Raw genomic sequence first — 27,586 nt, forward strand, 5'->3', positions numbered from 1 at the left:
TATTATTTTGTATGAGTAGGACTTTTTTTTCTTTTACCATGATATCAGAAGAGGTATCAAGTGCTGTTTTTTACTCTACATTTGTACCAAAGTTTAAAATTCTGTCAAACATTTGCTAAATAGCAAACACAAAGTACAGCTGAAGCTTATGAAACTGTCAAACCAAAATATTGCTGATAATAATGATAAGAGTGCTGGAAGAAATGTTAAGAGATCTGCAAAGTTATTAGAATTCATCCTGCCCGTCTGCCCAAAATCATTAGGATTCATCCTCTGAGGATCATGAATGTCTGTTTGCATGGCCATCCATCCAATGGCTGTGGAGATAATTCAGCGGTGGCTGGCCGACCGACCAACAGACCTACATTACCATCCCTAAGGCCAAGCTGCTAGTGTGGCAAACAAATAGACCAGTGAAAATATGACATGAATCAGCCTTGAGCTACAAAACAGATGTGTACATAGTACACGTGGACATTTTTGTTTTGTTAAAGGGCACGCAAGGATGCAGCTTAATGGGGCTTCCACCAACCACATTACTCACTGCATGAGCAACCTACTATTACTTATGCAATAATTAGGTAATCACAGTTAACAGAGAATGAGCCCAGTGTGCGGATTAGACAAGCATTTCCTGAATTTTGTTGTGAATGTTTCTCTGCAGGTTTTATATTTAGAACAAAATGGGTTTGTGGGTCTTTGCCTGTGTAAGTGCATGCTGATGTGTTTTTAAGTATGTCTTAAGTAGGTCTGCAGGTGAGTTAATGTTTATGTGTAATCACTATTATTCATTTGCATACAGATGTAAGGGCGCTTCCGCCGGGTGTTAGGAATGGCTCATTGACTCTGGTTGAAGCTCTAATGAGGGTGCAGAGTTTATTGATTAACTTCACAGCGGACACTGTGCTCAGCAGGTCAGATGATGACTGAAAAACCTCCTTGTAATTTTACTACTATCATACTGGATCACCTGTTACCAATCAACCTGTTTACCTGTGGAATTTTCCAAACAGGTGTTTTTGAAACATTCCGCAACTTTCCCAGTCTTTTGTTGCTCCTGTCCCAACTTGTTTGAAACATGTTGCTGCATCAGATTCAGAATAAGCAGATATTTACAAAAATCAAAATGTAGAGGTAGGTAAAACATTCAATATATTGTCTTTGTACTGTTTTCAATTGAGTGTGCGTCGAAAGGGATTAGCAAATTATCACATTATATTTATGTTTCACACAGCGACTCCAACTTTGTTGGAATCAGGGTTGTGGGTGGAGGTGTGATTGGATGCACACTCCCACTGATACCATCGTGTGTCTGATTCAAACAGTAACAGGTTCGTTAATGAATCAGATGTGCTGCCAATAAAAGCTCTTTTTCGCTGCAGACACTTTAACTTGTCATAGCAGGAACAGCACAGGTGTAGCTAGTGACATTAACGATGACTCACCTGAGTGAGCCGGCATGCACGGCGCCCTGGAAGACAAACACAGCTGTGGATGTAATTAATGACACAGGTCATAGTGTCCTTTGTGAGAAAAAGAGGCTTATAGGAAATATGAAGCTACACCTTGAGTTTTTAAGCAGAGCTCTAAGTAAATGAGCTACAGTTTAGCTACAGAGACACACTCTGCCACAGTCACCTACATCTGGAAACTTATCTCACTTATCAGATGATTCACTTTTACTTACTGTATAATGTTACTCACTGGAGCTACTTTTTTCTTTTTCTTTTTTTTCATGCACTGGGAACAACACAGTTAAAACTACAGACTTGTGTCCTAAGTCCAGAAAAGAGTTACAGAACTAAAAGTCAGTGTTTAAACAAGTGGAGAACAAGCTGCAAATTTTAAATGTATTTGTTTTCCTTTATATTTTATTAACATGTTTTCCTAATACATGTACAGCTACAGTAATTCTGCAATAATGTCAAGTCATGTAAAAAAAATAAGAAAAAGGTACAGAAATAGTGAAGCATTTGTTCAAGCACGCGTTGGTAAGGAGAGATATTTTCTTTCAAGGGAACTGTTCATCACATGGCAGAAAAATGTGAAAACTGTACAAAGACGTGAGAAGAAGGTGAAATGTGAAGACTTTCAGCTGAGCCCTTTAGACAACAATGTGGTACGAATACCAAAGTCAGTGACACAGAAAAGGAAATTCATACAGCAGTAAAAAAAATTCAAGTTGTATTCATTCATTTTTGTGACAGAGCTTCCAAAACAGAGAAGATTCCAGTGTACACATTAATACTTTATAATAAATTATCAAAATGAGGATACTCTCTCACTAAACACATAATAAAACACAGCACTGTTACACTCAGTGGCCAGTTTAATGAGAGTCATGGGTGTTTTTAATACTCATCATAGCTGCAAAGGGCAAAAGGCAACAATAAATACAAGCTAATCCAGGCAGGAGGGTTAGATATAAATTAAAAAACTATAAAACAGCGTAGAACTGTGTTCGAGGAAGCAACTTAGAGGACTTAGAGCAGCTACATGGGTGAGATTTGATCATTTTCTCTTTTAATGCATTTAATTTTTATATATCTCCGAGGCTGCATTAAAAGAAGCGATGAGATGGGCAACCTGAAGAACATGAAGATACTACAGCATGACTGCTTATTGATCATTATTATGTTACTGTCAAAAAAAAAATCTCCATGTGTTTTCCACGAGCCACTGTCACTGTGGGTAGTATCACCCACAGACACTTTTTTTGTGTTTCTCATTCATCTCTTCAAACATGAGGGAAACAAAAATCGCAGCGCACGCAAAGCTGCTTCTTTCTGTATGTTTGAGTCTCTTTGTGTCAATCTGCCCGCTTGATAAAGTGATCCGAAGCCATGCGGGGTACAGGACTGCCTGCAGGATCGATCCAGCAAAGCAGGCACTGAGTGTAAGCAGGTCAGGTAACGTCATGGTGGGATGAAACTGGGAAAATCCTGGTTTGCCTTTTCCAGCAGCGGATGCACTGGGTGTGTGTGGGACTCTAAACAGGCTGGACTCCTTTGTAACCCTGCCGCTTCTGCTGACGGGGGAATCTTATACCTGTAAAAGCAACACAGAACATCTTTCAGTCTATTCAAACAGGCGCTAACCAAATCATTTACTTTATATTGTGCCACCCTTGAAGAATCCTTGGGCTGAGCTGAGCTGGTGACCAGGATTAAATGTCCAAAGAAATGGCTTTGAGATCATAATCATCATCTGTGGTCTGACATGTGTCTGCATGAAACAGGATGTTGTGGCAGACTTTACGTCAAATACGAGCTACACCTGCAGGTTTTGCATGATGAAAGGCAGCGTCTGAGTCACCCTCAAATCCATGGTCACACCATATTTGCAAGAACAGAATGCATCAGCAGAAAAAGTAAAAGGAGTTTCAGTGTAAATGAACGCCTAAAAAAATAATTTAAAAAATTACTTATATTTGGTCTATAATGAAAGGAAAAGGGCAACATGAAGCTACATACAAGAAGCTGCAAGGAAATTCTGAGAAACAATAAAGTCTAAAGTGGTAATGAAGATTTGGAAAAGGCCAATGGATCATTACTACCTGTCTATTAATTAATAGTCCAGTCTAGTTAGATCAAAGTGCTTCCCACAGATCAACGTTTTTCAAGAACTTTTTAAGAGTTTGAGGATGCTAGAGGAGGCACACTCGCTGCTTTTTAATCTACAAAACTGTTGCCTTATTGTGTAAAAATCATAAAACCAAACAGTTTTTATTACAACAGTTGAATTTATCTCATCAAGATGCCATTTTTTTGCACTTGCTTTAAAAAAATAAGACTTTTAGGATTCAATAACAAAAAATACTTTGCAAGATGAATATTTTTGCTGTGTGTGCAGCATGTAAATCTGCAAAGTAACTGGAGCAATCAGTTCAGTTTAGTGCTGTAAATAATAAGTGAGTAGAAGTATAAAGTAACAGAAGAACAAGTATCTCAAAATTGTACTTAAAACTACAATGACTGGGGGGTTTTTTTGCCCACTTGGGGGCAGTGTAAGGAAACTGTACACACAACACTGACATATCATCAAGTCGTTATGATGAATTTGTTAGTCAGAATTTGTTTTACACATCAAGTTGTTACGGAGCAATTCCTTTTTGGTTGTGTTGATGAACGTCAGTCCAATATTCAATCTCTCCAAAGCTCCATTTTTGGTCTCCACCAACTCCCAAAGGAAATATCTGTAAATCACCAGCTAACTGTCACTCTGGCTAACTGTGTGCGTCTGCTGTTTGGTGCTAACCAGGTAGCGTGCATTGGAGTTTTTAGGGCCTTTTTTTGCTGACAACAGCTGCCTGCTGCGCCTGAAATTGACGCCATGAGAGCGGTGATGGTTAAATGAGCATAACTCACTATAAAGCTCCATAAAGCTGAGAGGAGCTGAAGATCCAGGTGATACTTCTCTTTAAGTTCAGCGTCAAGCAACCAAATTCACATTGTCAAATTGTTTTTATGTTGTCGTTTCATACTCTATTTATTAGAAACATCAATTACAGGCGCTTTTCAGTACAGTTAGTTAGTGGTTACTACCCTTCACACACCAAACTCTCAGAAATGCTTAAAGTCACAGTAAAAGTCATTGCTACAGCAAACACACACACATTCATCCAAGCCTTACCATTTGCAGCAGAAGTACAGAGCTCCAGACAGACCTATGATCAGCAGACTCACACAGAAAACAGTGACAATTATCTGCTCTTCTCCCATTGGCTGAACGACGAGCTCCGGTTGGCTACACCTGGGGCCATAGAAGCCCCTCTCACACCTGCAACACAAAGAGACGAGTCACTCGTGATCATGTGTGATGATTAAGAGCAGCCGACACACACTCACACACACACACACACACACACACACACACACACACACACACACAGGGCCATACTTGCAGTGGTGTTCGTTGATGTCCACCAGCAGCATGCACTGGCCGTCGTTCAGGCAGTAGTTGTCAAATGTGCTATCGCAGGTCTGTGTTGACCGCTTCACCACATGAGGGCGCTCTTCTCCCTGCCCTGGAACACCAAAAACAAGACCGCTGTTGAAAACCTTTTCATAGGACACTCTGCAGCTTTTTAACTAAATGGCACTCTCACACACATCTTCAGAACTGCACAATATCTCTGATCTACAGGAGCAGGCTAAAAGCTCCTTAAATGCCTCATTTATGTTAGACCACTGGAGAGGTCATCACTGTTACAACACACACTTCTCTCTGCAGCTTCAACACACAATGCTGAACGCAAATGATACTATCTGCACTATAATATCTCTCATGACATTACTCCCAGTTGCATGATGTGTTTGCAGTAGTATTTCCAGGACAAATCCCTGCACATTCATTATACTTGACAAGTAAAGTGATTAGTAATTGTAGAAAATCCAAAATAAAAAGGTTTGCTGAATACCTGCAGACAGAGAGGCCCTGGATGAGACACTCTTGGTGAGAACATACGGCCAGAGCAGCATGACACCTGTTGAGCAGAGAAAAACTGTCTCATTGATTACACTGTATATAAGGTCAGCAGGTCAGTATTTATCATTAGGACTTACACAATCCACCAAGTGCTGGTTCCCAGCCTTTTTTTCACATGGCTAACATATCTATGAGTTGTGATCAATCTAAAAAAAAGTGATCTTCTCTTCGTTTAGGGCCTGAAAATGTAAAATTATCCAATATTTCGCAAGAAAAACTGAATTCTGAGAGAGAAATCAGAAAAACAAACACAGTTTTGTGTAGATTTGATTGTTTCAATCTGAAAGATCTTCCTTAGACCTTCATTACCTTCCTTTCCTCTGCTGCTCTTGATGATGTGGGTCATTTAAAGTGAGCTTGCTGCAGCCCTGCTCACCTTCGCCCCTGACCCTGAACATTTGTGTTAACCAGCTGGGTGTTGCATATTCAACTTTTCACAAAGCCAAAAATTGCTTGTGATTTTGCAAACAGTTGGAAAAATACTGTAAGATCTTCCTAAGGAAAATCTTACATACTGTTTTCCAACATGATCACGGTGACCTAATTTCGTTTGTCATTACAGATAACAGTGTTTGTTGTTGAGAAAAGCCTGAATTTGACATGCAAGCACAGACCTGGATCATCACTTTAGCATGACAAGGTAAATATTTTCTTTTAGATTTACAATGAACATCAACAATAAAAAATGAATGGGTTTTGCATTTGTAACATGATAATTTATGCGAGCAGGGGGACTGACTTGTGTTTGCTGAGTGTGTTTGGGTTCAGCATCATAGTAGCATTAAGGAAAACTTCAAAAACCATAAACGTGAGATAAAAAAACAAAAAACATTTTGGGCTAGAAAAGTCTGATTGGCAGTCAGTTTCTTTGTGTAAACTATGCCAAGTAGGGCCTGACGTGGTGTGGCTCGTGTTGCCTAGCCCACATGCCTGTACCAGCCTGCACAACTTCATAATGCAGACGCCCACATTCCTGCAGGCAGGACAGAAAAACACAGGAACCTGGATGCAAGATGTGTCTGGTTAAGACTGGTTATGAATCTGGTTATTCTTGCTATAAAAGCCTGGCCATTGCACCTCTCTGTGTTTCTGTTCCTGTCTGTTGTTATGGCTGCAGAGGTATTTTCCTCTGTGTTTTCGATGTGAGGACTCGGGCTGGTTGTTGGGTGTTTCTGACGTGGCTGATTGGTGTAAAGTACATAGTGCACTTGAGCTGGAAGTGATGACAAAGCAACTTTTTCAGTATTACTTAATCGCTGTTTGATCAGCCCATATATATCATTAATCACTGACTCACTCTGTCAATGGTGTCAAGAGCCAATATGATCCAGATACCCGTCTCACCTCATTGCGTTAATTTGGAGGACAATTACACCTGTATTTTTCCATCTGTTTGCAGAATCATGAGGTTAATACAAATGTTTAGCGTCAAGGGCAAAGGCCAGAACAAGCTTACTTTATATCACCCACATAATCAAAGTGGCAGTTGCATGAAGTTACTACAAAACAAAACAAAAAAAAAAGGTTTATTTTAGGAGGTATTTTTGGATTTCTATGAATTCCTAGATCCGAATGAGAAATTAACAGTGTGTTTGTGGTACTCACAAGTGCAATTTTGACATACTCGTACTTTACTATCTCCATTCTGCTCCACTACAGTGGGAAATATTGTACTTTTTACTGCCCTACATTTATCTTATTACTGCAGTTGCTGATTATTTTGCAGATTAGTATTAAGTGGTTCAAACATTTTTTTGGGGGGGGGGGATTTTTGCCTTTATTTGATAGTGACAGGTGAAGAGGCAGACAGGAAATGTGGAGAAAGAGGGGTACGATATGGTGTAAAGGATGCAGCAGGAGCTGTAACCATTCAGCTACCAAGACTCTCCGCTTTAAACATTTTTGGCTTGTGAGTCCGAATGAATGAGTGTCTAATTGTCGGATGAGTTGTTGACAGCTGATTTCCCCTCTAAACATCTCACTCATGACCCCTTACTATAATGTTGTGACCCTTCAGAGGGGGCCTGACCCCCTACGTTGGGAACCACTGTGCTAAATTACCTAGTATTTAACCTAGATTAACCCCAGTCAGCTACAACAGTAATATGCTGCTTACACTAATGCATCACTATTAACAATCTAATAATGTCAGAAATAATATTATAGCAGTCATGGGGACATTTCTCTGCAGAATGAGTAATTTTAATACTTTCAGGATTTAAATGCTTGTAACAGAGTATTTTGACACTGTGGTTTCCTGAAGTGTTTGAGTTCTTCGTCCACTGCTGGTTGCACATCAGTTTATACAAGCTAGAATATACTGATTCCTTCTTAGGTGTGTTGTGTGACATTTTATAGATAAGACTGAACCTGAGCAACAAGCAAATGACAGATTTAATCAGACCGCATGTGCTGTCAAACAGTAAATCTTCTATTCATGGCTTAATTGCCAACATCCTTCAGCATCCCTCAGGCTCTGAGCTCAGCATGTGCGTCAGCTCACTACCACAGGTATGCGTCTTTCATCTGACTCCAAAACTTCCACTAAGGTCAACTTCTGAAAAACTTAAGAATCAGGCTTATTGGTGATAACTGTGGTAGAGAAGGAAATCAGATCCTTTACTAAGTAAAATCCCATGTAGAATACTCTACTCACGCAGGTCCAACAGTCAAACGCGCATTTTAGATTTTGGTTCAGGTGATCGAAGTAACTGTGCTGCATATTTCCTGTACACAGGTGCTGCCATGCTCTCTGTCCAGATACAGTATCTGATGCATAAGTTTGGAAAGTATGACCCTTTGGAGATATTTTCATCTGACATAAGCTACATTTCTCAGCATGGCAGAAATCCTTGGATCATTTTTATAACATAAGAATACTCTACTGATACAAAAGTATCAGCAGAGAGATATGATCTGCACTGTGTACTTCAAATATCAAAAGTAAAAGTACTCATTACACAGCAGGATGGATCCTGTCATATTTCATTAGTGGATTACGTTTTATTAGCATTTTAATACAACAGGTTGAGATCTTCTTAAATACTTAATATAGTAATTATATATAACCATATAATAATGCATCAGTTGTATGTTTTGTACATCTTGATCTTGAACTTCTGTCAGTAACATGTGGTGTAAAAAGTGCATTAATTCCTTCTGAAATGTTGTGAAGTGTAAGTATTAATTAGCATGATGGAAATACTCAAAAGAAGTAGTAACTTGTACTTCTAACTACAGCTGTATAGAAAAAAATGGAAATATTAGTACCTCAGTAACAATAACAGTTTTAAAATACTTGTACTTTATATTTTATTATTGTCATTTTATGATACCTTATACTTCTACTCTACTTCATCTGAGAGGAAACTTTGCTCTTTTTTTACAGCATTGCATTAATCTTGCAGCTATAGTTGCCATGGTTACTTTGCAAATTAATATTTTGCACATCTGCCCAGTTTGGATATTTGCATGAACTACCCAACAGCACGTTAAACGTTGAAATGAAACGTAAATAGCTACTCAGGTAGGCCCAAAAGCAGCAGTGCGGCAAAATTGTAATTGCGTAAATGTGCTTAGTTACTTTTTATACAGTAACTAGGATGTTATTCATGACAGTCTACCACCTGATCGATACGTCAAATCGGCGTCAAAAAACAAAACAAGTGCCAAGCTTCCTCTCAAACGATCAAATGAAACAACTCACCGATAAGCGAGAGGAGCGCTGAAGGTTTGCTGCTCAGCTTCATCGCAGAGCCGCCGGGTCGCAGACAGGAGGCTCGGTGGGCGCGCAGGTACGAGCCGGTCTGGATTGGGGACGCTTCCGACTTGTCAAAATAAGTAAAAAGGGGGCCGGCGGTGCGCCTGAGTCCTGGCACTGACACACTGGAAAGCAACGGGCTCGATCCTGCGGCCTGGGTGTGGTGACAGACTCCTGTAATTTAAACAATTTCACCCTTCAAAGGTCTGAATAAAAAGGCAGACCCTGCAGGCAGCCCTTTCCAAAGAACAAGGAAGGGCTGGTCCTGATACTGTCATCCTCTCATTACTGCTGGGACTCCTCAAATTCAGGTGGAAGTCCGGTATTTAGTCAAAGATGTGCATGTAATAAATAGTGATGAAAGAAGTATTTCAAGTACTTATTCCACCATGTAAAAATACTCCATTACAAGTAAAAACCCTTCATTCAAAATCCCATTGAAGAAGGTCTCCTATTATGGATTTAGGGGTTATTCTATGTGATATGACAGAGGTAATGTTGCTGATTTAAAAACATGTACATGTTAACTTTGTGATAAAATGTTATTTAATTAGATTTTTTTTTTTTTTTTTTTTTACTTTTTGGAGCCTGTTAGTCTCACAGTTGCTCTTTTACAGTTTGTGGATTAATGGGCTTCAACAAACTAATAAATGAAACTCAAACATCATACATATAAATACAGTTGGCTTGGCATAATTACAAAAATGATAACTGCAGTATTTCCTGCCAAAATAAAAATGTTTCTTAAGCCTCCCAATTAGTCAACTAACTCAGTACTAACAAAAACATCTTCATAACATCTTCTCAAGCAATACCTTTTGTGTGTTTGTGTGTGTGTTTATTCACCCGCAGAAAGTCAAGCAACACATATATTTTCTCTTTTTCATAAATTTATTACAAAAACTTAAATAAATGGAACACTTTCAATAAATTAGTTGCTATTTATAATAAATAGTCATATTTGCTCTCCCTCATTCTTTAAAGGGCAGTGAGGCGATAAATATCAGGTCTGACGCATTTTAATTTACTTAATCTTCTTAATTGCTTGGTAATCTTCAGAACTGTGGATTACACAGTGCGATGGAGTGTCACTGCTGATGTTTTTCCAAAGGGATGGCGATGAAGATGATGATAAACAGTGAGTTGTAGGGGGGTCCCACTGATGACTCAGACTGGTGCAGATTTGATCCGTTGTGGTAATTTTATACACCTGCGAAAGAAAAACCGTCTGAATTAGAACATATTCTCTTTTTCTTGCAAAGCGTTGTTTTTTCACACAGAGTGAAAAGCCCAAAGTGTAAAAACTAACTGTAAATACACCAATGCATGCCAATGATGGTCTGAAGAAATCCCAGATAAATGCAATGACTTGGTGAGTAATCTCTTGAAAATTAGTTTAATAATTTCCCTAAAAGTTTTATCACAAATGTTTTGATGCTTTTATTATGATACTATATTGTAATACTAGAATATGGCATCATAGAACTTGTTTGTTCCTTCAAACAAGCACAGCACTGTATGGAGACATGATGTGCAGATACTCACCTCTTGTAGCCCAGACAGTAAATGATGATAGCGAGGACAAGGAGGAGCATGGCTACACCAAAACTGATGGCGATGAGCTGCTCCACCTCAGGCGGAGTGCTCGTGTTCTGAGTGACACTGAAGAACAGGCAGCGCGGCCCGCTGTAGGAGGACTTGCAGCTGCAGACCAGACAGGAAATATGTGAGTGCATTCCAAAGGCGAACACGAACCAACATGTGCATGTAGATATGAAGCAGTGTTTTTACTGATCGTAACTAAAAACACACCAGGACACCCACAGGCCGGGCTTAAACATGCATGTGTGTGCGTGTGTGTGATAACACTTCTTACATGCAAGACGGTTTGTCACTGTCTTGGGGGTACATGCACTCTCCACCGTTTTCACAGTAGTTTGCATATTCGCTTCCACAGGATCTGTGTGAGTGCAGAGCCCGAATTTCCTCCACACTGCCTGCAGAGAGAAAGAGCGAGAGTAGCTTCACTTTTCACATTTTAACACAAAAGTATGGGGGATCATTGGTGCCTAGACTAACTATCTGACCGACTGACTAACCGGTGAGTGAAGTGATCATCAGTTAATGAATCAATCAACAAAATGCACGCATGGTACATGACACAAGATGGCAATTAAAACTGACAAAAACAAAAAATGAAGTAATTAATTTATTGACTATGCTTTTGATTCTAAAATTCTTCTTTGTGAGAGGAGGTGGGACCCATACTGCTGCCAATTTTTTGCCATTTCATGGATTCATTAATATCAGTTGATTATTGTTGAGCCCCTGCAGGGACCAGTGCTCCCTACATAGATTTCCATGGAGTCTCCAAAATGATATCCTTTGCATAAGAGGAATCTAAATCCTGTGAGCACAAGTTAGTCATTTGTGTGCACTAGATGAATGTATAAACATATTTTTTAACTTTAGGCCCCCATAGGTTTGAGGTAAATCAGTGATAAAACACTTTTCCACAGTTCAGTGTCTTCAAGTTGGCACGTACTGTTGCTGAGCTGTGTGGTCAGAGTCGAGTTCGACGTGGCAGGAGTTGTTGAGGTCTGCGGGTCGTCAGTCATCGCAGACTGTCCTGCCGGGGTCAGGAGAAGCAGCGCTGCCACTGCGGAGAGGAGGGCTGGAAAACATGGAGGGAAATAACACAACATGAATAGAATTAAAATCATGATTAGATTTTACTGTGAAAAGGGTTTTTTTTTTTTTTTGCTCTCTTGTGAATCTTTGTGCTGCAAAAACACCAAACTGCCTTCTCTAACTTTACTCGTTTCAAATCTGACACCAGAGTGAGGCAGAAACTTACCTTTCTCCAGGTTTGTCTGTCTTTGTGTAAACATCTTGCCTTCGTCTGATGTCCTCAGCTCAACTCCCTCTGCTGTAGTGTGATCATTGCAGCAGCCCTTTGCTGAGCTATATACTGACTCTCAAACACTGAAAAGATACCAACAGCCAATCAATGAAGCAAAGATTTTTTTTTTTTTTTTTTTTGAAAAAATGAGAAGCATTTCCTTCCAAAAATCCATTTGCATCATTTCCTTTATTTGCACCTACTCCCTGCATGCACAGGCAAAGTCAGAGAGGTTACTGATGGTGGTGGGGGCGCGTTGTTACCCAGAAGCTCTTTCAACCTGATTTCTTCTCTGGAAGTCTCTGAACCCACGCAAACCCTTGGCAGATGGATAGTTTCACTCAAATACCTCATTTGCAGCATTAAGAAGTTGCTTCATGAGGGTTACAGATGTTGTGAAAGGCTAAATTTCCTCAGAGGGGTGATTACAGAAGTTTGTTTTTTTTCATGGCTGCCTTTAACTTCATGTATGCCAAGAGAGGACAGATGCATAGATAAGAATAATAGAGGTGGAGGATAGAGGATGAAGTCAAGCATTCTTAACTGGATGGCAGCCAAAGTTAGGATTGGCCTCCGGTTGTAATCCGGCAGTCATTTCATTGCAATCTCAGTCCCACTTTCTAAGGCATCCATTTTTAAGCATGAGCTCTATTAATGGTTAATAAATCACTTACTAATGCTTCACAGGTCTGTTAGAAGCCGTTAAGAAGAATAACTCTTGGTTTGCCACGCTGTGGAAAATCCTTGACACCTGCTTTACTTTTAAGGTACTTTGCCTGAACTGCTCCGTCTAAATGTTTACCATCTGGACACGCAGCAACAGCGAGCCAGACGCCATGCTTAGGTGATAAAATCAAATCTCAATTGACTTTTAATGACACAATAGATCCTATAAACACATGACTGTCATTCTAGGCATTAATAAAGGCTCAATAAGTGGTCGAACTGTCCATTGGAGGAGTCCCTCTGAGGGATTAAAGAGCTAGCTAAAAGGACAAAGCAAGTGTAAGCATGCTGGACACGGACTTTCCACAACCTGGCAACCCAGAAGTTACTTTTTATTTCTCATAACCATATAAAACATTACAAACTGTGATGCTCCAGTGAAGTCTGTGGTTGCTGATCTTCACATTTGGTGTCGATGAGGCTTTTTACAGGAAGAACTGTGCATGCAGCAAAATCTGTTTGTGTGGAATAAGCAGAGGAAGAAATTGGCAGTTCTTGGATTTAATTCCAAACTGTGGTGCTCCAGCATGATATCATCCAACTATATTAATTTGTTTTAGGCAGAGCCGGTAAGCCAGTAAAGGATGTCAGGCTGATGGTGGTAGGAGAGCGGCCTTGTGCGGGTTATGGCGGCTTGAAGAAGCCTATCGATGTCAGGTTAAAAGGCCATGTGTATCAGAGGAGACACAAACAGCACCAACAGTCTACAGTCACACCAGCAGCTCTGTGAGGCTGCACTTACAGAAATGACTGACAAATGACTGATGAAGACTGTTGGCATGCTAATATTTGTTGTTAAGGCAAACACAAAGTACAGCTAAGGCTGATGTGAATGCCATTAGTTTTGCAAAGCCAGTGGAGAGAAGCTTTTATAAATTACTATAGCAATACTTTAAGTGTCTTGATTTAAAGTCATTTGCAAAATGTTTCTGTGAACATAGAATCAGATTATTCTGATTGCTGATGACAACTTTTGGGAAAACTATCATAGTTTAAGTTTTGCTTTCAGCAAACTTTAAACGAAGTTTCCTGAGTGTGACTGATTGAGAGAGATGGATTAAGCAGAATGTTGTGTTGTGACAATGTCTTGGTTGATACCAGAGACATTAAGAGATGCCCCACCAGTCTAATGGTCAAGGCGCACACTACATGACCACAGTGTCAACGGTTCGATTCCAGCCAATGAGCATTGTTGCATGTCATAGTCCATGTAGATGTGCAATGAAAGCAAAATGCCAAAAAAGACATCTGGAAAATAACAGCAACAGAGAAATATTATTGGCACAGCATTGTTTTTTATTTAATATTCATTTTCCAGTGAATCTGGATGTTCAAAAATGAACCAAAACAACTTCAGTAGAAAAAATATTAATCTAAATTCTTAAAAAGTGAACTCTGAAATAAATAACTGAAATAAATAAATGAACAAATTCACAATATAAACAAAGTACATATCAAGTAAGTTTCCCAGCAGGTATGGAGTCTTGAGCCCATGGATTTTTAAATAAAAGTGTGTCAAATGCTTGGCTAAGTGTGTGTGTGTGCGTGCGTGTAAACCTAAATCAACTGATGTATGCATGTGTGTGTATGTATGTATATGCTGTTTGTCCTGTATATCATTCAATCAAACAAATAGCTTCATAATGTGTGTGTTTAATGCATCAGTGCGTTTCTGGCAGCAGTCACAGTGTTCTTCATCAGCATGGCGACTGTCATCGGACCCACACCTCCGGGAACAGGTGTGATGAAACCGGCCTTCTCCTTCACGCCTACAACAAGTCAGACAACTGACATGAAGTTACCAGAGCTTGATCATGATTGGCAGGTTTATCTCTGTTCAAGTCTTTTATTTCTGTGGGAGGTTTCTGTCAACTGAGGCTGGATCTCTGGAGGAATGTGTTCATCTGTCACTGTTAAGTGTGTGTCATTCCTGCGGTGAGAGTGAGTGCTTTCACTGGGACAAAAGCGGTTGGAAAATTTGACATAAATGTTAATATTGGTGTTAGTAAAGTCAAAATACTTTGTTCAACCTGATGAACACAAACCTGGTTTGAAATAGTGTGTTTTTACAGCTGTTGATAAGTTTCACAGAAGCCTCCATTTCTGGAAAAAATTGAAGGAACTGTTTTATTATTTACCCTCAAAGTCCACGTCACCGATGAGCCGCATTTTCCCCGTTTTTGGGTCCTGGATGCGGTTTATGCCCACATCGATGACTGCTGCGCCCTCTTTCACCATATCTGCTGTGATCAGCCTGGGAACACCTATGCACAGAAACCAAGGACATAAAATAATTTCAAGTACACGGTCACATCATGTTGACAGCTACAGCGCTGTGTGGACACATCATGGCTGGATGAATGTCCCTATTTACCCTCGTTCCTCCCACCTCTGTACATTGTGAACATTATTCCTGGAGAACTACCAGCTCCCAGCTTTTGTGGAAATTTGATATGATATGCATTCATTCAATATTCACCTTGTAAGCAAAATATACAGTGTCTCAAGATCAGATAAAAAAGCAGGACCCACTCCTCAGGCCGTGCTCATGTCTGTGAAACAGGGAGGTCTGGGACCCCAATTAGTTAAACTGATGTTTCATTTTTCGGCAGAACAGACATTTACAAACACTGCTGCTGGTCAAGCCGAGCATTGATTTGACCCAGACAACCAAAAATGAGTTTAAAACTTAAAACAAAACCCAAACTATTTCAGTACTGTCTGGTTGGTTGTTTGGTTGGTTGAAAGGTATCTGCAGCCGCCATGACGTTCTTATCCCAACCACCACACCAATGTAAATAACCCATATCACAGAGATAAAGCCATTCCATTAAGTTGTAACTGTCTTTTCCTTTCTGCAGGGATGCTTGTCATCTCCTTTTAATCACAGGTTCGAGTGGAATACTTTGACAATTACAGCGTCACCCCAGACTTAAAAGAGCATAGCAGAAAATGATGAGACCTCAGCCTTCTGTCTACAAGGAAGGAAATAATTAAACATTGTATGTTTATGGTGATAATCACTGCACTTTGGAGCTGGCTGCCAGATACCTGTCAATTTGAACTCCTCAGACTGCAATTATATCTATTCAACAATGAGATTAAGTCTGAGTCAAATAACAATTAAGAGCCAAATTTAACTTTAAAACATGCCACTGCTCATATGCAGTGCACAGACATCAGAGCAACTCAATGACACCCTAACTCCAAACCAGATCCTGAGTCTAATGTCCAACCAACTGAAAATACATGAATTAAATCCCAAACACATGCACTTAATTTTTGATAGCTGTGTGCTGGACTGCTGGGGTTCACTTGATCATACAGCACAGTGTTGATAGTTCCTCATTTCCAGAAATCAAACCTAACAGTTGGATGAAATGAAAATAAGGTGCCCTACCCAGGAGTAGCTTTTAGTCATAAGGAAACAGCCTATTTCTTACAAAGGACCTACAACATGGCACCCCCTGAGGCATATACAGTTACTTAAGAGTCTTTCGACAGATACTCCTGCCCTGCATTGATTGATTGTCTCACATTCCAGCTGCCACACATCACTGTTGTTCTTCACAAAAGCTTAATCCGTGACCACGGACTAACAGCTAATATACTGAAACGTCACTGTTGATTATTTAGGTTCAGACGAGATCACTTCAAGTAAGGGCTGGTAAGCACTTTCACAATCTCTCCACCTGGTTGCATTACCAGGCCACATAATTCCACCTATGGCAGTTCCAACATAACGAAATGCCATCCAGCCCTGGTTTAAGGAGTGTACACTTCAGTAGCACCATAAAAAGTACAATTACTTCCCTTAAGATAAAATTTGTTTCATTCAGTGGAATAATGCATGAAAATGTCCCCAAACAGAAAACAACATGACCGGTTGCACACATTTTAAACTGTCCTGTTAAACAGCATTAACTCATCTTTATTATATCCATTATTTGAAAGTGAAAACAAAGATGGATGATTATTTAGACTGTGTGTTAGAAGTGTCCGTTTGATTTCGCAGAGCGATGATGAGCTTCATCTTTGAGCTAGTGTCTTTGTTGTAGTTGTGCTTACAATTCAATCACACACTGTCACTCTGAAACCCTGCAAAATGGCAAAAATCTGATTAAAAAATAATTAGCTTTAACTGAATTGACTCCATTCAAAACTGTCTTGTAATTTTCCCATTTTAACAGAAATGAGCCTGATACATGTATAAAAAACGGCAGGGATGCACTTCCAAATGACATAATAATACTTTACATTACAACACTGCAATAAACTGGGCAGTGGGCATCATCTCAGTATTGGGCTTAACTACCAATGACAAAATTAGAAGAAATTACTGCCTAATACAAATTGCAGATGATTAATTGATGAACTGATTAATTTCTTAGTCAAGCAAAAATGTTAAACAGTAACTATTTTGAGAATCAAGTAATTGTTCAATGAATTTTATCAGAGTGTGATGATTTACTGTTTTTCATTGCCTTATGTTATATTATACTGAATATATTTTTGACTGTTGGTTCAGCAAAATAAGACATCTGAAGACACTTGAAGACATTTTATACAGCAAACAATGAACTGAGAAATGAATCAGCAGATTAATTGACATTGAGAACAATAGTTGCAGCCCTAAAGCTGGCTGATGTTTTGTAAACCCCTATGCATGACTCTGTATTATTAATCAATTTGAAAAGACCTGTCTCAGTATCACATATGTCACTCTGGTAATCACTTCTGAAACTGTAAAAGAATAGACAGACAGGCGTGTGTCCTAATTGTGCCTCGGGTGTAATTACCTGCAGCTGCAATAATGATGTCAGCCAGGCTGGTTAACTCCTTCAGCTGTTCCTTCGGTGTACATCTGTGGGCAATGGTCACTGTGGCATCACCTGAGATCACAAAATCACAAAAAATAGTAATTCTCACCTTCCTCAAGACGGTTTTATGTGCCAAGCTTTTGAGATAACTGTCTCAGAGATTTCTGCCACCTACAATGGCTAAATTAAATTTCATATCTAGTGGTTAAAGCAGAAAAAAATGATGAATCGAAAACTCAGGTTAATTCACAGACATTTCCGTGAAAGCTCTCTTCTGGAACTTCTTACTATTGGAGCACCCGTCCCTCTGAAAGCTGCCTACCATCCTGACTGACAGTGACATTTCTCTCAGGGTTTCCATAGGCGTGCCTTGTCAAAACACCGGCTAACGTCAGAAAAACGTATTACTCTTTTATGAAATGTAGCATTAACCTTCACAGGGAACACACACAAAAAAGCCTCTTATTTAATGAGCAATGACCATCATCTATGAACCTGTGGTTAATCTCTAAAGATGCAAAGCTCAGGTTTATAAGATATCTGATATTTTTTAAATCTTCAGTTGCTATTTCATTTATTGCCTCCACACATGCTTAATAGTACCAGGAGCAAGCAGTCAAATAAAATGCAGAAATGAAATCAAGATTAGGAAACGGCTAAACCTGGAAATCCTGTTCACCTACATTGGACTGAGTTGGCGGCACAAGGTTCAAAGGAGGATATGTCAAAACCACAGCACATAAAATCAACTATCTGTATGGCCCAGTAGCACAAGGGGTAAAACAAAGATTAGAGGAAAGAAAATATGTATCATAACGTGTGCGTATGCATATGTTAAATATATTAATAACAGTATCCTGTTTACTATCATTGTGTTTATTATAATACATCCAAGCCTAAAATTCTGCACTACGTGGCGCATTTGACAAGTGACGTAGTGAGTAATTACACAATGTGAAAACGTGACATGAAAGTAATCCTTATCTTCATCACGCTATAAGTGAGGACATCATGCACAGTCATAACTGAAGTGAGACAGGGAGTACAGATGTAGAGCGAGAAAAAAGCGGGCCACACAAAGGAGGGCTTCTAGGAAGATAAGAATTAAAGGGGAGGAAAGGCAAGTCACTGCACGCCAAACCTCCAGGCCACATTCCTACCGGGTGTGTGTGTGCACGTGTTGCTGGGGAGAAGAGAACTGACCCCACAATGAAAATTACGTCATTAAAATTTCATACAAAACATTTTCTTTGTATGTGTATTTGCCACAGTTATACCTGGTGCTTGTTTTTATCTTTACCGGCTTTCTAACCTTGCCACTGTGTGTTTGGGCACATTCAGATACTATCCTACACGGCCTTGTCTTTCAAGGAAAAGCAAGGCGTAACAGTGCAGGTTTCCAACATGGACAAAATTTTACTTCAGTGACACAATCTGATACATGCAAACAAGGATTGAACTTATACTTGGTGTGGGACTGTGATAAGAATCCAAGTTCAACATCTTTAAGATTCTGACATGCTTTCACTTGTTCGGTTTCCATTTCAATAAAATGCATTATGGAAAGTCTGAGTAGAAACACGACTGGCAGATATTAAGTAAACGTGGTGTGTTGACAACTGGCTTTGCAAAAAGCAAAATATTCAAATCTGAAAGTAGCTTCAAAGGCACCCTGGCTACTCTGTGTGTACAAGCTTATCAGCTTTAACAGCGCAAGTTGAAGGTTTTAAAAAACTTAATAGAACTTTTTTCATGCCATAGAAGTTCTAAATCCTAAAATGTTTAAGGTCCTGATGGCAAAGCAAAATGATTCTTCAGTAGACTAATATGCCTAATCTTTGCGTGTCTTTATACCATGGTGGAAATGCACACAGCAACAGGCTGAAGACACATTTTAGTTCCTTGAAAAGTACTTACTGGACTACTTTTGGATGAAATGTGGCTATAAAGATTATTAGAGCAATGTTCCAGAAATGCAAAAATGCGACATATCCTCAACAACTGTAATTAGATGTGTTGGTCATTGACATACGCTGTATTGGTTGCTTTTTGTGAGTCTTCTCTGCAGTTCATCCCATACACCCAGAGAGCCATGAACTGTATTTAGGCTAAGATAGCCAGCTGGTTTTTAAGTATGTCAACGGTTTGCTTTGAATTATTCCTTATAGCAGTTCTTCCAGCATGGCAACATCATACAACCCCACAACCAATCCCTGACAGATGAAACTTTGAGTAGCAGTACTGAGTCAGTGGCAGTTATTACACACAGTTATAATGTGAGTGAATATTTTGATTGCATACAGCAGCTACTGAGTTGGTTACACCTTTGTGATGATCTGACCTGTAATACTATGTAATGCTATACTTCTGACAGGTCAAATGATCTTGTTGCTTCATCTAAACAGCAAATTCCATGCAATGCCTTTCCAAATCCCCTCCCTTCTTCCTACACCCTTATAAGGACAGTGGATCCGTCTGCCCACAGCACACATTCCCAACAGTCTCGCCCTGTTCGGCCTTTTCCTTCACACTCCCTGGTTTTTTCCTCTTTGAACTCTTACAGCAGGACATGCATCAGCATTTATTGTTTAATTGAGAAGGTGGGGAGTCACTGAAGCCTTGATTTATTGGCTACATCCTGACAAAAGGTTTAAACACCAAATCAGGGAAAGCCACGATGGTGCAACATCATGTCCCTACAAAGAGCAGCACTCCAATCATGTTACAACGCTGACTCTCCTGCACAGATACAGAGACACACACATTTATTCATTCACACACACAAACACACACACTTACCCCCCGGGCGTTCATGGTTGCGATCAGTGTGCAGCAACATTGCGATGGGCATTCCAACATTTTTGGAGCGACCGGCAACCAGCACATTCTTTCCCACTGTCTCAATACCTGCACAAACACATATTTCAAGAGCAAATGTTTTTGATTAATTATGCCTGATTGACTGTGCGGCTCCGCTGAGACAAAGGAGGACTTGAGCGTGCGAGGATCAAGCTTGTTCGATAAACACAAAATACTGAAAACTGACGTGGAAGTGTTTCACCTTTGATCACAGGCGCATGTGGAGGGGGGTCATTCTGCCAGCTACACCACAGCCTGGTACCACAATGTCACACCTGTGACAATTACTACATCTCTTGTCAGCTGACACAAATGTCATTAATGTGATTGATTGCGGGAGGACAGGTGTGTTTATATGACACCGATATCACAGTTTGCTGATAGTTTGTATTTAATATATGACTGTTGTCCAGGTGTGTTGTCAAATTAAAAACATTTTTAAAAACGTTCACTGAAATCTGAACATCTATGTAGATTTTATCCATATAATTACTTCTTTAGTCAGTCCTTCAATGTTGTGCTTAAAAGTCGAGAAATAACAGTGATATAGCTCAGCTTCCACAATGAATATGTTCACTCAATTTAAAACTCAGACATTAAATTAACCTTAAGCTGCTCTTGATGGTGAAAAACGTCCTCAAAGCAATCTTTGAACAGGTACATTACAAGTCTGTTTTAGTCAGGTTTAAAGCATTTAAAAGCCATTATTTATTCAGCGTGCTAATGGTTAAAAACCCATTTTAGTTCATCAATATATAAAGCCCAGTAGTGTGTCCATGTAGTGCAGAGACTCAAAACATTTTAAAAGAGATAACAGAAGGCATCCTAAGCATCCTTTAGCACTGTCTGGAGTGGGGACTGCAAAAATTCTCTGATAGCTGATGGATAGTAGCTGAGCAGGGTCTCCCACTTGTCCACAGAGGGTGCTTATCATTCATAGCATCATGATTATGCAGTTCTAATGATCATGCATGATCATCATTAGAACTGTATCCACAAAAATCCTCCAAGGACCCTTCCCACGGTCTCACTGACTCTTTATCCCTGCTTTCTGGAAGGGGGCACCGAGGCATCTTTTTACTGACAGACTCTGTAAAAACTTTTCCACTCAGCAGTCAGGCCTTGAAAGCAACTACAACTGAACTAACCACATCAGCAGTGGATCTGCAGTTGACTCAAGGTTTTGCTGTGCTTGCGGATGAGCAACAGCGCCCTCCACCAGGTTTGATGAGTAAACAACAAAGGAGTTACTTTCCACAGCTGCTAATTTTCTCATATTATTACATGTAGCATTTCTTAATTCTTGCATGGCATCTGAATGTATAATCAGTGCAGCCAGAATCTAAATCCTGCATTAAATCACCACACAGCATGAAAATCTATATTGCTGACCTCTTGTTCTTAAATAAGTTTATTTATTTATTTAATCCTGCCTGCTATTTGAAGAATGTTGTGCCTTATTCCAAGTTATTGTCACATCATTCAGAAGGGTTTCTTTCCTATTGGAGGTTTTGAACAATATCTTTTGTAACTCGTTACACAAGAAAATCTGAAGTGGCTTTGGGTACTACTCTGAGACTAGTTTGTGGAAAAGAGCCACAACACTACATTTTCCTACTTTTAGCACAGCACAGTCAGCTCAAGTTCTTCACTGTCAAAATATTTACATCCTTACTTGGTCAAAAAATATGAGTGAGTGGTCCAGTGCATTTACACTGTGTGCAGACCTTATGTCCGGCTGGGTAAATGATTGTTAGGCACCATCTAATGGACTAGACATGAAAAGTCAGCAGCACAGTCTCCAGAGCTGACGAGACTTGATGAGTAGAATATAAATGCACTACAGAGCCACATTACGGTGACAGGATTGAAAATACAGCTAACACTCTTGGTTGCAAGTAATTCCCTGTAAATGTGCTTCTGCTACGTAATATCTGATTGACAAACGTGTAATTAAAATACAGTAAAGTAATGCTTAACACAAAAGAAACAGGTTGCACTAAAAAAGACCTTGAGAAACAATCATTTTCAACTTCAATCAATTCAAAGGTCTTCACTGCCCCCTACTGGATTATCCGTTTGCAACACTGTTAAAAAATCAGTTATGAGTAACAGAGCTGACGAGTTTTGTGGTTTACCTGCTCTTTTGATGATCTCCCAGACAGCTGCAGGTGTGGCAGGCACCATGGATCTCTGGTCCAGACACATCTTACCGATATTCACAATATGGAAGCCATCTACGTCCTTCTCTGGAGCGATGGCATTACATACTGCTCGCTCATTGATGTGTTCTACAGAGGGGAGAGAGTATGACAGATACACAATGGTATTATGTATAATAAAGCTCAGTAGGTACATTAATGGCTAATTGTTGACCACTACATTATACAGTGGGACTGTATGTGGTACTGTTCTAAACATGCAGTATGTGGATGTTTTGAATATTGCCAGACAAGTTAAAAAATCAAGTGTAAAATACTTAACTTTTACTAAAATAGTAGTACTAGTAAAACTTGCTTAACTAAAAGCCACTATTCAAACTGTTATGGAGCTTTCACAAGTACTTTTCACATTATATAAATGTGATCACTGCAAAGTGAACTGTACAGACCAGCTGTTTATCTTTGATGTCAGTGAGAAAAACTCAAGTCCAGCTGTAGTGCTTGTGTTTACCAGGAAGTGGCAGCTGCACCAACAGGCCGCTGACCCTCCAGTCACGGTTCATCTTGTCAATCAGATCCAGCAGCTCCTCCTGGGAGACCGAACTAGGCCGCACCACTGTGTCACTTGAAATACCTGAAGAGCACAGACACATCACAGACACACTCCATGTTCAAAATGCTGCCATGTGCATGTTAGTTTATATCACATTAGTTTTGCTTATATAAAACATGTTTATCCATGCGTGTCTATTTGTCCATGCACGCTTAAAATTGTGACATGCATTAGGTAAAAATATATTAAGGTCATTGATCTATAAGCTACACATACAGTGTTCAGAAATGCATGCAAAGCTCATATCTGACCCAGGATGCTGGCTGCCCGGGTCTTGTTCTTAACATAGGTACGGCTGGCTGGGTCATCCCCCACTAAGACCACTCCTAAGTGGGGTCTCATGTTGCCCTGAGCTACTAGCTCTTCCACATCACGCTGGATTTCTCTGTGGATCTGACGAGCCAACTCCGTCCCTGAAATCACCACAGCGGTGTGCCTAAAGGGGTAAATCGTAAAGGCAAGAATAAATGCAAGTTCACAGCACACACCACATCACAGGTTACAAAACAGACATGAAACCAAAATTATATATAACACATTATTCCAAATAAAGCTGAGGCAAGTAGTCGGTTAATCAGTTAGGCTGATTGACAAGAAAGATTCACTGGTTCAAGTTTCTCAAATGGGAATATTTGCTGGTTTTCTCTGTCTCCTGCAATAGTGGATTGAATATCTTTTGGTTCGGGTCAGAAAAAAAAGCAATTTGAGGTTGTCAATTTGGGCTCTGTGTAATTGCAATAGGCTCTTTTTCTCAAATTTTATAAACCAAACAACTAATCGATAAATTGAAAAAACAATCAGCTAATTACTCAATAAGGAAAACAATCCATGGTAGCAGCCCTAAGATGATAAGACCAGCAAAGCATAATGATGCTACAGTGGTACCGCGCTACAACATTTTTGAAGTCTGACGTGTCATACTTGATAATGTGAACACCACTTTGATGATGTACAGCACATCTGGCACATCACTATGAATGTCTGCCCTTACAATATACAGGAAATTAGACCTCGCACATCAACTAAACACATTTTCCGTGTGTCTTTTCCATCCATCCATTATGTATACACCGCTGAATCCTTTGCAGGGTCACGGGGGGGGCTGGAGCCTATCCCAGCCGTCTCTCGGGCGAAGGCGGGGGACACCCTGGGCAGGTCACCAGCCTAACTGTCTGCTTTTATATATATATATATATATATATATATATATATATATATATATATATATATATATATATATATATATATAATAAGATAGCTTTTACTAAGCCAGCTAGCTTAACAGCAGCACTTGTGTAATAATAGTTACACCTGCTTATGGAAGCCACCTTTTTTGAGTAAAAGTGTAGGAAAATTACAAATTGAAGTGAGTACAAAGAGTATAAAATAGCCAAAATAAAAAGCAGATCTGGTTTTCTCGTTGAAGCATAATTGTAGTATTTGTAGTACCGTTGGTTTACAAATACAGCTGTAACTGACATTACTGACGGTAAGTTACTCACCATAGTACGAATTAACGTTACTCTTTTCTTGTCTCGCGAGTGGAATAATGACTTAAGGTTTATTATTTTCGACATTGCGGCAGTTAATGAGTCCTGTGTGTTAAGAAGCTTACATGCTGCGGTGTAAGGTCATTATTAGCACCAGTGATTCATGTAGCTAACCGTCCGCTCGGCAGCAGCACTGTACAAATGCATAGTGCTCCTAATGTTAAGATACAAATGCGGCGAGTTATGTAACATTAATGCTAATACAGACACCTTTATTGACCGCACTGTCGATTCAATTAGATCTGTAATTGACCTTCCGGCTAAAGGGTTGCCACTAAACCGTCCCTCTCTGTCGTGAACGGTGAAACCTGCTGTCAATCACCATCCTCTGACACGTGACGGTACACACGCCTTCGCCGGCGCTGAAGCGTCGCTCATCCCTCCGCAAAGTAACACCGGACATCTACAGAAAAAACAGCGGTGTTGTGAACGCGCTGCCCTTTACCTCGTCGCCGACTGGTGTAGATGTCTCCTTTGACTGTCGCATTTTCTGTGCATCCGCAGTTTGGCCCGGCAGCAGTGGTGGTGTAACGTTAACGGGCTACAAATCCTGAAGGAGGAGCGTAGCGGTGAAACAGAGGCCGCCATGTTTGTGTGTGTGTGTATATGTGTGTTGTGGCGCGTGTGTTCGTCGTGCGCGTGTGCGTGCGCGAGAGGGAGAAAGGGGGGCAGGGCAGTGTGTACCGTATAGCTGATGAATGATGGCTTTTCTGAACATGCTGCGCGTTCTGAACATACCTTTACGTGTGCGGAAGAGGGGTTGAGTGTTATTCATTGTGTAACTCCAGTAACCAAGTTACTGTAAGAACACTGTTGTTACAGAAAAAACACATATATCCAGTGTTGGAAAGGACATTTTCATACATTCATAGTATATTTAATTACAGTCAATGTAAACCCAGTTGTGTCCATTTATCTGTTCAGGTTATGTGGTTTTTCAAAGCTGCATGAATATATTTGTATATCTATAGTTATTTGTGGGAAAGAAAGGAAGAGGGCACCGTGGAAAAAGATTTTCTATATGTGACATCCAAACGTGGAATGGTACCACTGAGAAGACTCAGGTTAGAGTTTGTCACAGTCTTGGTACACAAACCTCCGCAACCCCTAAAAGTTAAAGGAATACTTTGATATTTTTTAAGGAGTATGCTTATTCACTTTAACTGGTTTGAGGTTGTTGTTGTTTTTTTTTAAGAAAAAAAAGTCAAAATTCTCTGATTGCAGCTTTCTAAGTGTGAATATTTTCTGGGTTGTTTGCTCCTCTATGACAGTAAACTGAATATCTTTGGGTTGAGGACAAAACAAGTCATCTTGGAATTTGGGAAACACTGAGTGACTTTTTTCACCATTTTCTAACATTTTATAGATCAAACAACTAATTAATTAATCAAAAAAATAATCACCAGATTAATCGACAATGAAAACACTCGTTAGTTGCAGCCCTAATCCAAACCAATCTGTCAGTATGGTAAATCGGAAGCTAGGTTGTGATGTGTCTCTCTGCAGCTCACTTATTAAACTCACGTATCAATTGCCGTATATTTTAAGTGACATTTAACACTCTAAATCCTTTCTTATTTGCATAAAAGTGTAGCCACGTAAATATGACAGCAGAAGTGTTCATCACAAATGAAAAGTAGCTAGTGTCACAGCTATATCCTGTTTTGCCACAAGGTGGCAGCAAATATTTGGTGCATTCAGTGAATTGTGTAAAGGGTCATTTGAAACGCTTGAAATTTCAGAGAGAGGCAAATGAGTATTAGGTGTCAACTGAGAATATAATGTACAAATCATGTAAAAATCATGTAAAGCAAATGATTCAACAGTCCAAAGCTAAGGAAAAAACAGGATTATGGCCCAAGGCTTGCTGGTTTGACCGATTAAGAAAATAGGGGCAGGGAAGACAACATGGGAAGACATGTCACTTAAACAAGTCTGTCTCCAATTAATTACATTACATGCTAGAACTTACATGACATACTAGAAATTACATTCATATGCTGCTGGGAGCACAAAGGAAATGCATCATCAAGACCACAGTCTAACTAACACAAATTGTTAGTTGTCTAAACACAAACATAGAAACCAGAAAAGTGGATATTGTTGTCAGAGTTTATTATGTTCAGTGTCAACATTTCGTCAGGCGGATTAAAATGTAACCTGAGGTGGGAAAACTGAAGAAGAAGATGAGAGGTTTTGCAGCACATTTACACACAAAAACCTTTGCCCTCAAATTCACCTGTATCCATGTGTGGATTTGGGACATTTTGCTTGTGAAATTGTATTTTAGACACCAAATGTAAAATTTCTCCAAAAGGCTCCATATGTGATAATCATGTAAGGAAAGCTAAAAAAGAACGTGAATAGTGGACACTCATCAGGTGGCCAGAAACATGACTCCACTCCAAATGAATGCTAATGTTGCTCTGTATCTATAAGGTCATGTTCATGTTTTCCTTTTGTTTTTAATCAGCTTGTGAGTTAGCAGACTGACATGAGCCAGCTATTTCTACTGCTACCATTGTATGTAACATACATACAGAAACTGACACCATGGTTACTGTACAAGTAAGGACTAAACAGCCTTGCTCACAGTTGTGTAGGTTATGTAATTGGATTCCTGCACAGGGGTGTTAAAAAGTTCAAGAGTAGAAAGTCAGGGACCTTTGGCAGTAAAGAAACAGAGTGAAGACGCATCATAAACAAC

At 39.7% G+C, this 27,586-nt stretch overlaps 3 protein-coding genes across 3 annotated transcripts; all 3 read right to left on the reverse strand.

Annotated features, from left to right (window-relative positions):
* Positions 1-1,849: 1,849 nt before the first annotated feature.
* Positions 1,850-9,497, reverse strand: LOC121606863 (proepiregulin-like). Its single transcript, XM_041937449.1, has 5 exons — positions 9,194-9,497; positions 5,420-5,485; positions 4,900-5,026; positions 4,633-4,779; positions 1,850-3,048 (listed from the first exon to the last, which is right to left on the reverse strand). Exons 1-5 carry the CDS (start codon positions 9,234-9,236, stop codon positions 2,916-2,918), a joined length of 516 nt encoding a protein of 171 aa, XP_041793383.1. The 5' UTR covers positions 9,237-9,497; the 3' UTR covers positions 1,850-2,915.
* Positions 9,498-9,844: 347 nt separating this feature from the next.
* Positions 9,845-12,236, reverse strand: LOC121606864 (epigen-like). The gene is made up of 5 exons (XM_041937450.1): positions 12,105-12,236; positions 11,793-11,921; positions 11,124-11,244; positions 10,793-10,951; positions 9,845-10,457 (listed from the first exon to the last, which is right to left on the reverse strand). Exons 1-5 carry the CDS (start codon positions 12,136-12,138, stop codon positions 10,415-10,417), a joined length of 486 nt encoding a protein of 161 aa, XP_041793384.1. The 5' UTR covers positions 12,139-12,236; the 3' UTR covers positions 9,845-10,414.
* A 2,077-nt stretch (positions 12,237-14,313) lies between these two features.
* Positions 14,314-25,467, reverse strand: mthfd2l (methylenetetrahydrofolate dehydrogenase (NADP+ dependent) 2 like). Its single transcript, XM_041937447.1, has 8 exons — positions 25,325-25,467; positions 23,581-23,765; positions 23,228-23,350; positions 22,693-22,845; positions 20,495-20,602; positions 17,675-17,767; positions 15,014-15,139; positions 14,314-14,644 (listed from the first exon to the last, which is right to left on the reverse strand). Exons 1-8 carry the CDS (start codon positions 25,465-25,467, stop codon positions 14,529-14,531), a joined length of 1,047 nt encoding a protein of 348 aa, XP_041793381.1. The 3' UTR covers positions 14,314-14,528.
* Between the last annotated feature and the right edge of the window lie 2,119 nt (positions 25,468-27,586).

The sequence above is a fragment of the Chelmon rostratus genome, chromosome 5 (assembly GCF_017976325.1).
Source record: "Chelmon rostratus isolate fCheRos1 chromosome 5, fCheRos1.pri, whole genome shotgun sequence".
Classification (NCBI taxonomy): domain Eukaryota; kingdom Metazoa; phylum Chordata; class Actinopteri; order Chaetodontiformes; family Chaetodontidae; genus Chelmon; species Chelmon rostratus.